Genomic DNA, 17,665 nt, shown 5'->3' on the forward strand with positions numbered 1-17,665 from the left:
GACATTTTGCCATCTTTGAAGAAAGTTTTAAAGCTATGATTCATCAACACTGCAGTTACTGCAGTTGATGGTGATCCATTTTTAACAATATAGACTGTTTCAGCAGTAACAACATAAACAAGCGGCTTTCGTGGTCAACACGTAACTTCCGGTAAACTCCGCTAAAAATAAATAACAACAAAGTACTTTAAACATAATTTTATTTTTATAACAAGCAACATAAACAACACATAGATTACCTAGGAAACCAAAACATTTGTTATTTTCGATGAGGTATTTGTTCAAAAGTAAAAAACTGAAACCGAAAGTAAAGTTCGGACCAGACGCGTATCGTGTATTTGCACGTGCGTCTGATGAAAATGTCTATAGATGTACTTAAAAATTTTACGGAAAAGCTTTCAAGGTTAAAATAATTGTAATAGGACTCCAAACATATCATAAATGTATTGGTTTATTTTGATATCTGGGGAGCAGTTTTAATTAAAAGCATTAACATTTTTAAATTAAGAATAAGGATGGTAATTAAATGCTGATTTTTAACCTCATGAACAAACTGTGCATGATTACAATACTCTTAAAAATAAAAGTGCTTCATGATGCCATTCAACAACCAGTTCACGAGTTCACATTAACATGTAATCGATAGGGAGCGAGATAAAGCATTTGGCATGCTGTCCGAGGCATTTAAAGGGACACTCCACTTTTTTAGAAAATATACTCATTTTCCAGCTCCCCTAGAGTTTTTTGATATTTTATTTTTACCATTTTGGAATCCATTTAGTTACATTGTGTACTAAGACCGACAGAAAATTAAAAGCTGCGATTTTCTAGGCAGATATGGCTAGGAACTTTACTCTTATTCTGCCGTAATAATCAAGGACTTTGCTGCTGTAACATGGTTGCAGGAGGCGCAATGATATTACGCAGTGCCCGAATATAGTCCCCTGCTATTGAAAGTTACCAAGGGGACTTTTTTCGGCAGTGCGTAATATCAATGCGCCTCCTACAACCATGTTACAACAGCAAAGTCCTTGATTATTACGCCAGAATGAGAGTACAGTTCCTAGCCATATCTGCCTAGAAAATCGCAGCTTTTAATTTTCCGTCGGTCTTAGTACACAATGTAATACAGAAGAGTCAAGTTTTAAATAGGAAAAATATCTTAACTCTTTGGTTATTTTTGAGCGTGATGCTAATGGTCTAATCAGATTCAATGGATTAAGCTAGGCTATGCTAAAAGTGGTAGCGCTAGACCCGGAGATCAGCTGAATGGATTCCAAAATGGTAATAATCAAACGTTTAACTCTAGGGGAGCTGGAAAATAAGCATATTTTCAAAAAAAGTGGAGTGTCCCTTTAAACCCGAACCCAGAGTACTCCGCCTCTTTAACTGGGATAGATGAAACTAGCTGAGAGTGAGGTGATGGGGTGGAGGAGGAATTCTGCAAAAACTTTCATGAGACAGAGGTGAGGGAGGGCCATTTATAGGCATCTTTTTGCACTGATTGGTTGAATTACAGTACATGACCATGCTCCTCTCAAATTTAGTTAAATAAACTTAATTTGGGGCTAAATGGTTCCATTCAGAACCTTTAACATCTTCATTAACAAGTTCTTTGTAGTTAAATAAGGTACCAAAGAAATGGTTCTTAAAAGAACCTTTTTCCTGAATGGTTCTTTAAGGAACCAAAAATGATCCTTCAATAATATTGCTGTGAAGAACCTTTTTAAGCACATTTATTTTTAAGAGTATGAAAGATAATAAACACTGTCCAAATACTGACTGACTGCATACAATCATTTATTATCACATCTGTAACAGCAGTAGCAACAGTTTGAAGGAAACAGACTCTGGTGGACGGAGGGACACGCAGACATCTCTGGACTCTGTGGGTCAATCCAGTGACGATCTTTCATCCCTGGAGCCTCTAAGTCCTCTCTACTGCGAAACATCTAGTATAGGAAGTCTGAACAGTGAGGTCTTCCTTAACGTTTTGCACCTTAACACCAACAGAAAACGTGAGCAGTTTTTTTATTCTGACAAACTGACATTAATATTCTGTTAAAAAATAAAGGCACTACATTAAAACAAAAATCAATGTCTTAGTTTTTTTCTTGATTTCCAGCAAAAATATCTAAAAAACAATTTAATTGAGATACATTTATCTAAAAAAAATTATGAAAATTCAAGTGAGTTTATGCTTAAAACGAGTAAAAGGATCTGGCAGTGGGGTAAGAACAGTTATATGGAATTAAGTTAAAACTTGAATTATGTTAAGTTTTCTCACTGGCAGACATTTTAACCTGTTTTTAGCATTTACTCACTTAACTTTCATAATTTTTTTCAAACAACACAACTTAATTTCAGGTAATTTTGCTCCTTTAGTAAATGCCTCGATATATGAATTTCTTAAACCATTTTTTATTTTCTTTTACCAGTGGTGACTCGTGACTGCTCATCCGAGGGGCGCAAATTCAAAATAAGTGTGTGTTGCTTGCGTTTTTAAAATGTGTGTTTGTTGCACCATGTGAACCATGTTCATCACGTGTTTTGTCAAGGTGGGTGCCTGCTGCACACGTGTCAAAACGCTCACGTTCACAAAATACACGCAAGACACTCCCTTAACAGTAAACTCTCATTACCATGAGATTATGCGAGTATGTAGTAAATGTAAGCGTCTATTTTATTATAAACCCTTTAGAAGCGTCTGCAGCAGGCACTTATTTTGACAAGACACGCGATGCACACAGGATCCCCTGACGCGCAGAACACATATTTTGAAATAAGGAACCACACACATGACGGGCTACATACATGTTGTGACAAACTTCGCATCGAGCACCCTCGAAAAAAGAAGTCACCGGCCGCCACTGTCTATTACTAGTCTGTTGACATTTGACTCTTACAGAGAAACATTTTGGCAACCTTTATTTTTAACTCTTTCCCCACCATTGACAAGTTATCTTGTCAATTAAGAGAAAACATTTGCATTAAAAAAATCTGTTTCTGATGAGGTTTTATGTTAATCTTTAATACCTGAAGCCAAAACGTTATTTACTAATTTTAAACTCTGTGTATGTTTTGATAATCGTTCTCAATCTGATCTCTAACAAAATTCCTTCACAAAAATGCAATTATTTCAGTTTTTTGCTTAAAAATGTTTTTTTCCTGTTTTGTTTTAGTGTTATTTGATATATTTGTATGTTTATATATTTTTAGAAGGAAATTTTCCTTTTATTAAAATCACAAAAATGCTGGCTGCAAATAAAAAAAGGCTGGCGGGGAATAACTTACACAGTGATTCATGAAAACATGAGTTGATACGCCAACCAACCCGGTGTTAAAGTGCCCTTAAGTGTTTTTCTTCTTCTGGCTACTTAGAATAGATCCACCTGTGTTTATATCTAACAGGCCCTTCTGATGCTCCTCCAAAGTCCATTGGCCAAATAAGGCAGTTTCATTCTCACCACAACCTGCTGAGTCTAGCCCAGCCTTCCCTCAATACCCAAAGCGACGAGAGAGAGCGACAAGACAAAAGACAAGCTTGTTCCAGGCAAACCTGGTCAGAGGAACGGCTCCATTTCGGTCTGGGACGGAAGGATAGCGGCTCCCAGCCTCAGAGTCCCGTAGAGAAACACGTCTGGGTACGACAGAGCTCCAATGCCTCATCCACGACGTCAGACGACAGCAAGCCGCAAAGCAACTTCTGGGACTTTTTCACTGGAAAGGTGTCAGGCTCAGAGACTATAGTATGACCCCTACAGTAGATGACAGTGTAGTGTGGGGGTTATGTGTGTGTGTATGTGTGGACCTGTAAAATTGTTCACCAGTTCTTTAGAAAGAGATATAGACCAAAGCAGAAATGTTATCGTGGATGCTTTACTGTTTATGTAAAATAACTTAAAATAACTGCACTTCATTTAAAGATGGTGATTTTTCAAACACACTAGATTATATTAGGACAAACACGCTCTGAATCTTTATAAACCTGTCAAAACTGTGTATTTTACCGAAAGAATAGAATGTAAATATATGATAGGCTTTTGTAATCGTTTTCTAAACAGAGAGCAGATTTTATATACATGGACCATTTTTTAAACATGCACTTCTGAAAAATGTAAAATAATTTAGCATTTTTGCTACAGCTGAGCTCTTTCTCATTTAATGTGTTATTATTGAAATTCCACTTTTGCTAAAATAAAGTAGCAAAACTGATATTGGCAGCTGATTGATATTAATATTACAAAACTATATACATATATACAGTATAATATTAAAATATAAAGATTTTTTTAATAAAGTGTATTTCCAACTTGGTAGATTTGAGTTTTTTAGCAAGTGAACTCCTGGTGAATTGTACTCTTAAATTTTGTACATATTGCTTTTCAGATACCCGTGGTCAGAAGAAGCCCCTCGCTGCAAAACTTCTTCAACAACCAATCACGGTCTGAGAAAAGTTATGGGGAATGGAAGATCAATTATCTTAAAGATGTTTTTGATAACTAGACCATGGGAAAGCAAGCCGTGACTTCTGAGATAATTACATTATTTGTCTGAGAATAACTGAAATTAATTCTGCGCTCTGTTGGCTTGCATAAAAATAAGCAATAGCTCCATCTACAGTTCTTTTATGCAGTTGTAAGTTTTAAACCAGCCATTCAGACAAAGTATCTAGGTGACTGTCTTCTACAAGAGTCTTTATTTACAGCACTTATTTTTCCCTGGTCTTGAGGAAACATCTGCTTTGTTGTTGTAATCCCAAATCATTGTAACTAACTGTACAGTTGCTCAAGAAAAACTTTTGAGTAATGGTTATGTAGATTGCTGAGTGTATTTTTTTTTTGCCAAAATTCTGAATAATTCTCAACCAAATATTAACAAAGATGGACTCTCAAAAGAGTTTAAAACTACATAAACTCACTATAATTTAAAGGGGACATTTCACAAGACTTTTATTAAGATGTCAAATAAATCTTTTGTGTCCCCAGAGTATGTATGTGTAGATTTAGCTCAAAATATCATATAGATAATTTATTACATGTTAAAATTGTCACTTTGTAGGTGTGAGCAATAATGTGCCATTTTGGGTGTCTTTTTAAATGCAAATGAGCTGATCTCTGCACTTAATGGCAGTGCTGTGGTTGGATAGTGCAGATTAAGGGGCGTTATTATCCCCTTCTGACATCACAAGGAGAGCCAAATTTTAATGACCTATTTTTTCACATGCTTGCAGAGACTGGGTTTTCAAAACAAAGGCTGCATACAAATACCCACACTTGAGGTCTTGGCCACTTGAGAGCGTGTGCGCGTGACAGGAAGTAAGTGCGCAAGACTATCCCATGTCTTCAAACTGGCAAAGTGCAGTGCCCTTAAAGGGACGCTTCACCCATTTGCATTAAGCTATGTATAGTTAGAACCCCAGTCATGTTTTTGAACGGTTGTGCATTATTTCCTCAGTTTCCGCTGAGACAGGAGAAATACAGATTTCAGCGTTGCACTTCCTTCTTTCAATGATGTAAAAATCCTCATTTTGCATCATTGAAAGAAGGAAGTCCAATATCTTTGTTGAGGGGGTGAAACTACAAACAACCGTTTTCTCTGTCAAATAGGCACCAAATTCGAAATGTATGTTACATTTCGACTACAAATATGACGCACTTTCAATAAGATGAATGTTTCTACGGGTGAAATGCTCCTTTAACGCACACTAAACCCACACTATCTTGAATACCGAGTGGTATTCAAGGCTAAACGTATGCATCATGTTCTGGATGTAAATCGTGACACCTTTAACTAAACTTCACGAGATTTCGCAAAAAAATTTAATTGTAAGTTAATAAATGGATATTACATATTATGTTGGTAATAAAACGAAGTGTTGCACATTTCATCGGTGCCAACATGTATTTTGTAAAATATCTGCAACTGCTTTTATCAAATAATTATATAAATATATATATATATATATATTTATAAAAACTTTATATATATATATATATATATATATATATATATATATATATATATATATATATAAATTTTTTATAAAATTATAATAAAATGTATATTATATATATAAAGTTATAATAAAAAATGAATACGTTTTGGTGCAAATTGCTGCTACTACCCACTACTTTGCCCACTAGAACACTTGGGCAAAATACAGGAAATGCGTCATGTAAGTAGTCAAGTGGTTAAGTCCAAAAAACGCAAGTGTGGTTATTTGAACGCAGGTTACTGGGTTGTTCTTTATCAAGTTTAAGTTGATAGAAGCACTGGGGACCAAATTATAGTTGATTTTCATGATATGTCTTTAAACAAATTTAGATTAACTAAACATGACCACATTAAACTCATCTTTAAAATGCTGATTTCCTAACATATTGCTGATTGTTTAACACTACATACAGTAGGTGCAGTGTCTAATGCAGGGGTGCTCAAAGTGTGGGTCGTGCAAAGTCACTTGGTTGTTGTAGTGAATGACACAAAAACAGTTTAGGCCTATTAATTGCAATAGTTTTGATATCAGGTATTATGGGATTGCAATTAAACTTAAATTCAATTCATCCAATGACAATGAAAATATGAACAGCTATTTTTTAAAAGAGAACACTTTTTTTGTATTTCTAAATGTATTTTTCTGCACATTTCTATACAAATATATTTTGGTGGGTCACGAAATGAAAAAGTTTGAGAACCACTGGTCTAATGTAATAATATAAAAACAGAAACAATTCACGTTTTTGTTTATTTTATTATAGGGACAGGGTGATTGAGTCCCAACTTTCATCCACACCATCCACTCCAAAACCAGAATATACATCTGGCTTACAATTTGTACATTGCTTTATCGAAAGTGCACTTTTTCAAACGCAGTATACGGAATTAACATCTTGACAATGTTAAGAAAAGGGGCAGGAATGAAACACAAAACTAGTGTCACTCTAAATTCTTTGTGAATGTTAGTATGACAGCTTTCCACTACATTTGTCTCGTGTCTTTATGTAGTTTCTGTCTGCCTGCCAATGCCAAAACTACCAAACACTCGGGGTGCTGTTACAGTGATCAGTGCGTAATTGTGTATATGACTATCATATGACTTCATGTTTTGTTTCAAGCTTATGGCATCAATTCCAAGCAAACATCATCACCCTTATGTTTCTCATTCAACAGTCATTCAAGAGCCCTGGCCTGTGTTCAGACAAGGGACTAATTAGCAAAATGTATAAAAATGAGAGCGTCAAAAAAAGTTAATATAACATTTATAATTACACATAAATAAAAGAAACATTCCTTCCCCAAAAACTACTAAATCACAAGCAAATTAAAAAAATAAAATAATAATATCCAGTTAACTCGGCTTGGGTAAGCCTTATTCAAAAGTGATGTCACAATTTACATAGCATGTGTAAATGTGTAATTTACATGGCACCATATGTCAGTTTATTTGAACATATAGTTGAGTCTACTTAAGACGCACAATGCCAGTAAAATGCTTAAAGCCTCTGTGATGTTTGTTTACATGCTTTATAACAATGTCAACAGTTGTTATACAATGCATGCATTGATGTCAAGTAGACTTTACATGACGTATGGATTAACAATCAGCAGCACTGTCAGTCATGACGGTCCCCTTACAGATTAAAGCGCATTGTTGTCAAATAAACAATCAAATAAAACCAGTGTTGGAAAAGCTCTGAACATAAAATACCTTTATTCATTCTCTATTAAACATCCACTTCAGTCTGAACTATTTTGTTGGAATAAAATTAAATCAGGAAACTCCTCCTTGTACTTTGCTAATATGGACATTTGCAAGATGAAGGCTGAAAAACCTAACCTTGCCGGGTGCCTGTGTAAAATTGTGCTAATAATCGCATGGTGACATACGTATATAATGGCCAAATGAAAGAAGGGGCTTATCTGTACTAGAAACTGAATCGCTTTAACAAGATCTTAACCAATATAACCACTGCAAAGCAGCCATGCAGGTTTTAGAGACTTGCACAGACAGACCTACACTTGTACTTTACCCTACAGATGTGCTTCATTTCCAATTAAGGTTCAGGTAAAACATTACCTATTAACAGGGCAAAGGAAAAGACAATAGAGATCTAGGGATGAGTTACTGACATTACGCAGAACTTAATGCAAGTCTCTATAATGGAGTGTACAGCCCTAGAGATAAGCGAGCTTGGTTAAATCATCCAACTTTTCTTTTATTAACAGACCGAACTGAATACGTCAGCATTATAAGGCGATTTCACAGGGACACAGTGTTAGTGATACGAGTGGAAATGTGTGCAGTTTTGGTTACTATACAATATACATGGACTTATATTTAGAATAATATAAATCCCTAGCTTGTATTTCCATCGGTCACGCTCTATATTAAGTGCACCAAAAAATGTGCACTATATCAAATCCAAACTTTACACTCGCTTGCACAATATCTATTGAAATTTTACATTCAATGAATACCAAAAGAGTATTCTTAGGTCAAGCCACATCCTTTACACCTCACAATCCTCTCTGCACCACACCCATCACTTCACACAAAATCCCCTACATGATCTTAAATCCCTACCAGCCACTTAACATTGCTCAGTTACAATGATAAGTAATCTGTTCTGCTACACATTCATAACTAGCTGGTTACCATGAATAGCATGATGTGCCAGGTTAGACATTGCAGATGCGAGTTTTCTCTGTAGGATGAAGAAAATCGTTGTAAGATTTTTAGATTGACCATGACGTTATGAATGGCAATACATAATGTGATGCAAAGAATTAAATGAACAAAATGAACCCCGTTACTGTGTGGTGGGAAAAAAAACAGCGTCCATTCTTAGGCCATCAATGACGTACGTGTAGCTCATTTCACAGCTGTGTGTATATGTGCGTTTGTGTGTGTCGAGCAACACGAAGCAGGCGAGTGAGATGACAGCTAACCAGACTGACTGGTGATTACTGTGCTGTGTCCAGGTCACTCTGGCATCAACTGCTCCTGACTGGGACCCGCCTGATGCTCTGGTGCAAAGCTCCATTGATAAGCCTGGATGAAAAGGGACTTGACTGAGAGGGGATGGAGAAGGGAGCTGAGCCAGGCAACAGAGCCCAAGCCTCCCTATCTGCCCGATTCTGTCCCTCACGAATCACGCCCTCCAATTCCGTCAGTCACTCCCATTGTCTCAGTCTCTAGACTGGTAAAAGAGTATGTACCCTGACTCAGAGTTTTTGGAGATGTCGGATGTCAGACCATAGAATTCTTCAATCGCTTGGGCGTCTATTTTCTGTGAGGGGAAAAGAAAATACATTATCATATATTATGGAAAATGAGGGGGGGAAATAACCAGGTGCCTCAAAAGTGAAATGTGTAATTTCTAAGAAGCTAGCAAATGCAGAATTTACTTGCTGTCTGTATGAACAGCCAAACGGGACTAAACATAACACTGGCTCAGCCAATGATGCAAGGTTGAGGCTGTTTGACCTAATGACAGTTAAAGGATTAGTCCGTTTTCTTTAAAAAATCCAGATCATTTACTCACCACCACGTCATCCAAAATGTTGATGTCTTTCTTTGTTCAGTCGAGAAGAAATTATGTTTTTTGAGGAAAACATTCCAGGATTTTTCTCATTTTAATGGACCCCAACACTTAACAGTTTTAATGCAGTTTAAAATTGCAGTTTCAAAGGACTCTAAACCATCCCAAACGAGGCATAAGCGTCTTATCTAGCGAAACGATTGTCATTTTTAGCAAGAAAAAAAAAAAGCACTTTTAAACCACAACTTCTCGTCTTCCTCTGGCTGTGTGATGCGCCAGCGCGACCTCATGTAATTGGGTAATGACATCGAAAGGTCACGTGTTACATATATGAAACGCACATTTGCAGACCATTTTAAACAATAAACTGACACAAAGACATTAATTTGTATCATTTGACACAACAACGTCAGAACGATCCTCTTTCTCCACACTTGTAAACACTGGGGCGTAGTTTCGCATACGTCATCCGTGACCTCTTGATGTGATGACACATTGCGTGAGGTCGCGCTGGCGCGTCACAGGACCGGAGGAAGACGAGAAGCCGTGGATGACAATTGTTTCACTAGATAAGAAACCTCATTTCCTTACCTGCAATTTTAAACTGCATTAAAACTGTTAAGTGTTGAGGTCTATTAAAGTCCATTAAAATGAGAAAAATCCTGGAATGTTTTCATCAAAAAACATAATTTCTTCTTGACTGAACAAAGAAAGACATCAACATTTTGGATGACAGGGTGGAGAGCAAATTATCTGGATTTTTTTTTTACGAAAATGGACTAATCCTTTAAGGGCTCATTATAGTTGTGCGTACGTCCTACAGCGTAGCCACAACGGCGTAGGATACGTATATTTTTCATATTCACCCATCAATGAAAGAGCAGCTTGGCCAGTATAACCCAGAAATGAAAAAGCAGCAACTTGTTGTTGTGTATGCTTTGAGAAGACCAGCAGTGATGGAAGTAAATAAACAGCAACTTTTGTTGCAGTTTCAGCTAAATCACACCTCAACTTGGCCCATCTTTGTTCTCATCGTCGCAAACAGAAATACCTATGATGCAGTTTTTTTTACCTGATGGGAGGGGTTCTAGTGGACCAATCACAGTGCTTGCAGTCCGTGTAGAACTGACATGCTGTTAAAAATTTGGCGAGGTGCACGTCACGCTATGCAGAGGCTACAGATAACCTATGATGTAGACCTTACGCACGACTATAATTGGCCTTTACTACTACTACTACTACTACCAAGTATTGCTTAAAACATGGAAAATGAATATGAAGTAAGAAATACATCATATAAACCTTTAAAAAAGTAAACCAGAAATGCAGAGTGAAATCTAACATGCATTCAAAAGTCAGTCGTATGCACTATATATTGAGCAAAAAGGTATTTATTTTCCCTACAAACCTCAAGGATTTTAATGGTTCTTCAGAATATACAAACAGACTAGCATTCAAGTATTTCAATGGTGGAAATTTCCATCAACAGCCAGCTGTCCTGTCTCTCTCCTTCCAGATGTGCAATTGGGAAGACATTGGATAATGGAAAAAACAGAAAATGCACACCTCGCTTTAACATTAAACACGCAACCAGAGTGATGCCAGAGTGGTTGTTATTCTACCTAGCCATGTTATTCAGAACACACCACCACAGTGCTTAATAAACGACTGCTGCAAGGAATTTTCAGAGCTGTATGTAGTGTTTATGGTAAAAGCACTGGAAGGTTTGTGTTTACAACATGTGAACTTGTAAATATTTGTCTGGACTACCTTGTTGTGACACAACATCTATGCCAAAACACAGCAACTTTACACTATAAATCTACAGCCGTTGATGGTCTTACTGTAGATGCGTTCTAAATTATTCAAAGGTATGCTTTTAAAACAATGTAAAAATAAATCACACACTAAACAATCATAAGGAGGTAATTGCTGGGTATTCAATATGTACAGGGTACTGAAAAGAATGTTTAACAAAAAAAATCAAGACAAATTTCTATTCCAAACTACCGGTAGCTTTTTATGCCAAATTTAAGCAGGAATCTTGGTTCACCAATACCTCACCCTTTCTACGGAAGTTCACATCATTCAAAGAAACTCAAGGTATTTGGGTCATGTGAAGTCAAATCCAGACAGGCACTTGAGGCAGCTGTACAAGCTCATAATTACCTGACAGGCAGGGATGATGGATGTGCTACTGTGTATTGCTAGACAGGGTCCAGACACCCTGACCGTTGATGATGAGGATCTACACATATCGCAACAACCACATCTGGAAAAAACTTTTGGGTTTGCTGAACTGAAACTGTTTTTTTCAAGATGGTTCTACTTCTGTTTTCCATTTATACAGATGGATTTACTTTTTAACAGCATAGTCAATAGACAACATGCATAGACATGCATTTTATTTTTACGTTAAACCGAAGTATATTGGACTTTATGGTCATATTATATAAATATTGATTTACTGCGCTGTGCACTCAACCCGGACACAACCTTTAGAGCCGAAGGATTTTGATTTATTGCAGCAAAATAATATTAAGACTTACCTCTACAATGTCATCATCAAACAGAAGCCAGAAGCCATGACTCTTCACTATAGTAATATAATGTCCTCGATTTGGACCACTACAAAAGAAAAACAAAATATGATGGGCTGAAACGAAAAAATGCATGAAAGCACTCTAAACGCAACAGGACATTCTCCAAAGACAGATTAGGAGTAGTCTGGACCAAAGAGCCATGTGACTAGCGTATTTGTTTAGTATAATTTCATTTGCAGTCTACGGCCAGACGTTTTGTGTCTTGTAAGTCAGCCAAAGTGTTTTAAACATTAGCAACTTCTGAACATTAGGCTGAGCTCTTCAGTTAATGTACACCCTCTATCCAGAACATAAACGTAAGTGAAAGCATTGGTTAAATTGACTAATGCCCTTATCTGTATCATGTCAAAAGTAAAACCGCACCTTCCACAGTGAACAACTACTGCCACCAGGTCATACAATCGGTCTGGGTTGGTGGCGTCCCCAGACGTGTTAAAGAGCCTCAGCTCCAGAGGGAAGACCACGCGGTAGGAAAGCTTGGTGTAGCGATGAAGCTGGTCCATATACTTAAAGCGCTTTAGGTGCAGGGCAAGGATCATGGGTAATTTTTTCACACGCATCCTGAAGGGAAGAAATGAAGAAATGTCTGATCTTTACTTGCGTGAGCTACTACATTTGTGCAATGCACCAGTATGAAACTACAGAATCGACACACTAATGCGATGAAGAACAATAACATGGGCCTAACTATAGTGTCAGGCTCCTCCATGTCATTTTAGCCCTATCAGTCTTTATACTACATACCTTTTCTGAGCCTCCTGTTTACTTCTGCATTGTTCACAGTAGTACTTGTATTCACTACATAAGGTCTCTGTGTTGCTGAAACCCCTAAAAATGCAGATTACATGTTGTAACATCTCCAATAACATTTCTGAACATTTAACAGAATAAACACCAACTGAACGGTGTAATATTGTTGTTGTTTGTGGCTTTACCTAAGACAGTGCGTAATGGAGGTATTCTGCTCCACATCCACTGAAAGATCTAAAAAGTCCTCGTCTTTACTGCTCACCTACAGACATAAGAGACATCTTAAAGGGGTAGTTCAATTGTATTTCATGCATTCTGACTTTCATGCATGTTTCCTCATGCTTAACGTAGGCAAAGTGTCAAAAAAGCAGTTGGGCGTGTTACAGAGTATTTCTGTGCCGAATGCACTTCGCTAGGGTTCGTACAAGTTTCGGAATTTTTTTTCGATTACGCGTCCAGCTGACGTTTCAGGGGTTCCTATACGCATCACTTCTTTTTATGGGCACTTCCTCGGAAAACCCCGCCCACCCTTCAATCAGAGGGAGACGCTAGAATTTACAAACATCACATTACGCGACAGCTTTGTTTAATTTCAAAACTCAACAATGGCACGAAGTGGGTTTTTGGATGTAAGGAGAAGAAAGCCAGTCTTATGGAAACAATGGATAAAGTTTATTATCCGGGGTAGCGGCGTAGTTTTGCGTGTGTTTGATGTGCTGGATTTCATTGAAAATTCCCAACCGGTCATGAGTTGCATGCGGCAAATAAGACTTCTGTCTTATGTTGGAAATAGGCGCGTGCATGTTATATAAATGACACGAACATGTAGTGAATCATAAGTTAAACAGTGTTGTATAGTGTTGCATGACTCGTACTCGCTCCTCCCGCGATAGTAACTCCTCCTTCTGAATTTTTTCGTACTTTATCGGAAAGAATCGGTAAAGCTAATCTTTCTTTTATAAATCTGATTAAACTAAAGACTCTTCGGAGACATAAAGGATGTAATACTACTCTATAGGTACTTCGTGTGTTACGTGAGCTTTAATAGGGCTAAACACCTAGTAATATTAAATTATCCCATGTCACTATGCACTACAAAAATTGCTCTGTTGTTCATAAGATCATGAGCAAAAGGCTTTTTATGTCATTTTGCGCTGCTTACGCAATTCCCTACCAAATGAGCTTTGATTTGTAAATGCCATTTAAAACTGTCCACTTCTCACATCTATGCAACTAAAAGAGTCAAAGTCCAACATGATTCCAATACCTCACACATCGCCACATCTCATTAAGACAAGCAGAAGACTTTTGAGAGTGCCTCTGACTCACTTCACCTCCTCTGACTCACCGCTTCACAGTTGAGGCATCGCGTCTCATTGGTCAGTGTGCCTTGGAAGATCTCATGCACCCAGGTCTGCTGGGTCTTTTCCTCTGTTTCACCCTCTCCTGTGCTGCTGCTGCTCCCGCCGCCTCCTCCTCCACCACCATTCTGCATTACCTTGCCATTTTGCTGTCTCTCCTGGCTCTTCTCCTCCTGCAGCAGGTCTGCAATGGTGTTGAGCAAGTAGTTGAGGAACTCGTGGGCATCCTGCTGCATGTAGTTGTCAAACAATTCTGTAAAGTAATGATTATAGCATTAGGAAGTAGACACACAGGTAAGGCTTTGTGTGTGATTGACTTTCTATTATATGCAGAGTGCTTTCAAAACCGCTATTAATACGAATGACATCTATAAACGTTGAACCTTTGTAAGCTTAAAGTAACTTCTCATATTACTGACTACCTAAGACCATAGATTGTTCTGTTGTTTTCCTAACTGTTTGTAAGTCACTTTAGATGAAAGCATCTACCTAAATGTAAATTGTTTATATCACTTATTTTTTTATGGCCTTTCCTGTCAATCAAATCTCTTATTGTAGCACCCGGGCTCTTCTCTTACCATTTTCCTTTCTCAGTCGGGAGATGAACTTCTTTGGTGGAATGACTCCCACTTTCTTCTTCTGAGTTGCAATGCTGTTGAACAGGTCAGCCAGGCAGGTGAGCAGGCTCTCTTTACGGCGTGGCTGGACCTTATACGCAAGCACTTTCTCCCGAAACGGCCGGCAGAAGTACAGTGCCTGCAGCACCGAGTTACAGTAGCAGGTGTTGCCAAACTGAGTGACCACATTGGACAAAGAAGAGAACAATGAGTGATGTGGTAGGGTATATAAAGCAGGGGTTCTCAAAGTTATGGCCTGGGGAGTCCATGATCCTCCACAAAATTATTTGTTATGACTTACACAATGGTGCTGTATTCAATTTTGTGTCGAATATATGCATATATGCTTCATAACTTTTATAATTATAATGGGGTCCTTAAAAAATGTTCTCCCCTGTAAGCAGTCCCTGACCCCAAATAGCTTGAGAACCCCTGATGTAAAGACAGCACTTTAGTTTAGCAATTAATGGTTCAGAGATCAGAACACTTTGCCTGACATATGGACAGGTTCTTTAATTTCGTTGCCTGTTATGCACGCTTGCCAAATTTCCCATTAAGGTTAAGTGCAGGTACATTACCTTTCCCGATGCTTTAAAATGTGGAAGTGATTTGAAAAAGTCATCTTCTATTTATAGCATATTCATTGATATAGAAAATAACACAAACTTACATTGACCAGTCCGAAGTAGTGTTCATTAACAGGGAACTGTTCCGGTCCAATCTCCTTTTCCAAAGCAGAGGCATTGGCGCCCTACAGAGAACAGCAATAAGATTTATCTCTACTCTCCATAAAATAACCCAAGTGGCCAGGAACACCCCAGACCTTTTTGAGACAAACAAGAACATCCTGTTTTTGGACTGTGATGCCAGGCTGGGCATTAACAGGATGATGTTAGCAAGTGGACACAATAAATTTCACCAGGGGAGAACATGAAAAGCAAAGCTGTTTTTAAGTATCTGTGGGTACAATTTATGAGCTCTCAAATGCAGAAACAGAAATGCCTCTGGTATATGTACGCCGGGAATTGTTCATCTTGATCCAAAACATATGAATCATAGGTAAGCAGCAAAGTCTCTTACATAACTTTCACATATTGGAGAGCACAAGGACACAGAGATGACCCAAGGAAAATCAACATGAAATAAATCCACGTGTCTTATCTTCATAACTGATGGGAGAGCTTTGCAATTATTAGTATACACTGGTAACTAAGGAAGTTGATGCTATTTTTAGCCTTGATTAATTGATATAATAAATCAAGGGTTTCTCTATAAGAGAAACAACTAAATGGTCACCCTTAGTAAATACAAATGACATTTAAAAATGACATCATATAAAGCACAGCTTTACTTAAAAATTATTTAAATGGTAGGTGACTGTCTAATCATCCCACTTTAAAACCCCGCCTTTGAGTTTTGCTCCTCATACATAAAATACAACAAAAACAGCATCAGTGACACTGTATGCATGACGTCATCTGTATGACCCCTATTCTTCCATCCCCTAATTATTAAATAAAAAAACAGATTTTTTTTTTGTGGAAAACAAGCCTACAACAGAGAGAGTCGGGAAGAGTTTCTTCCCTCATTACGTCATATATATAATAATATGTACACTTTCCACTTATTGTGCATATTGTGGAAATAATGCATTCAGTTTCAATATCCCACTGCACAACGCATGCTGCACTTTACTGTAAAGTTATATAAACATTTTCTATCTGCTCCACTCATGTCACCTTATCCAATTCGTCTGTTGGTTATTTAATTTTTTACTTTTTCTGATTGTAAATAGATTTTCTCTTCTTACTCAGTCTGTTACATTTTTAATTATTATTGCACAGTCTGTAAAGTTGACCAGATTTGAATTATACTGCTAGTTGTATACCATAACTATGTGAGTGACAAATAAAAATCTTGAATCTGAGAGATCCGCCCGGCTAATCAAACATGGACATTATGTGTGTGACGCTCGCTAATACGCTAGGCTACACATTTGACCCTTAAGCAAAATAGTAAATTATCAAACACATAATGCTCAAAAAAGTCCGTTTAACGACATCTCCAAACTTCTAATGCGTCCACCAACATAGACAGCGAGATGTGCAAACTTTCTGAGGATGTGCTGCCATACCATGACAGGGTTGTTTATCTGTTAGCCGTTGAGCTAGCCCTGTTAGCAAGCTAAGCCAAACACAGGTTAGATAGTGGACGGGACAACGTTGTCTAATGCGAATAAAAACTCACCATCGTACAAATCGAGGCGATCTTTCGGACTGTCATCAGTATTTCCATCCGTCTGCCGCCATATTGGACCGAACCCCTATTTAAAACTGTGACAGCCGCACGGGCTGAAGTTCCGGTGAATCCTTCAGTCGGTCCAGCTCGTAGCGGAATGAGGGAGCGTCGCCTCAGTGCAGCAGCTGCGCAATACACATACATCCAGCTCGAAACCTACTACGGCGACGGCTTGACTCATGAATATTAATGACGTAGCGGTGACGTTGCCTGGTAACCTTCCTGGACCGTCCAAAGGGAGCGTCAAACACGTAAGGTATTTAATATTCATGAACCAATCCTTTAGCGTAGTAAGGTTTCTTCCATTCTTGCCGCTCTACTTTTGTACTGATCTTTTATCGTATGGAGAGTCATGTACACTCCGGTCGCCATATGTTCATTTAACTAATGTATGTGCTTTATATATCCGCAGGAGAGAGGAAAAGGAGGAGAAAAGACAATGAGACGAGCCGACCTCAAAAACCACACAGTCAGGTCTTTCAGTTTGCACA

At 37.9% G+C, this 17,665-nt stretch overlaps 2 protein-coding genes across 8 annotated transcripts in view; one reads left to right on the forward strand and one right to left on the reverse strand.

Annotated features, from left to right (window-relative positions):
• Window positions 1–5,016, forward strand: part of arhgap36 (Rho GTPase activating protein 36) — a 37,739-nt gene extending 32,723 nt beyond the window's left edge. For 3 of the 7 annotated variants that reach the window (XM_073859297.1, XM_055210906.2, XM_055210898.2), the window contains exons 11-13: window positions 1,822–2,018; window positions 3,412–3,728; window positions 4,390–5,008. In XM_073859297.1, the coding sequence (XP_073715398.1) occupies window positions 1,822–2,018; window positions 3,412–3,728; window positions 4,390–4,506 (631 nt within the window). In that variant the 3' untranslated portion in view covers window positions 4,507–5,008. Of the gene's footprint in view, window positions 1–1,821; window positions 2,019–3,411; window positions 3,729–4,389 lie in introns of all 7 variants that reach the window. The other 4 variants (XM_055210874.2, XM_055210881.2, XM_055210872.2 and 1 more) reach the window with 4 other exon arrangements.
• Window positions 5,017–6,734: 1,718 nt separating this feature from the next.
• usp12b (ubiquitin specific peptidase 12b) lies at window positions 6,735–17,417 on the reverse strand. The gene is made up of 9 exons (XM_055210980.2): window positions 17,124–17,417; window positions 15,547–15,627; window positions 14,838–15,051; window positions 14,247–14,512; window positions 13,084–13,160; window positions 12,893–12,976; window positions 12,512–12,709; window positions 12,095–12,173; window positions 6,735–9,293 (listed from the first exon to the last, which is right to left on the reverse strand). The coding sequence occupies exons 1-9, from the start codon at window positions 17,316–17,318 to the stop codon at window positions 9,192–9,194; spliced, it is 1,296 nt and encodes a 431-aa protein (XP_055066955.1). The 5' UTR covers window positions 17,319–17,417; the 3' UTR covers window positions 6,735–9,191.
• Window positions 17,418–17,665: the final 248 nt, after the last annotated feature.

Source organism: Misgurnus anguillicaudatus, chromosome 21, assembly GCF_027580225.2.
Source record: "Misgurnus anguillicaudatus chromosome 21, ASM2758022v2, whole genome shotgun sequence".
In the NCBI taxonomy this organism is placed as follows: domain Eukaryota; kingdom Metazoa; phylum Chordata; class Actinopteri; order Cypriniformes; family Cobitidae; genus Misgurnus; species Misgurnus anguillicaudatus.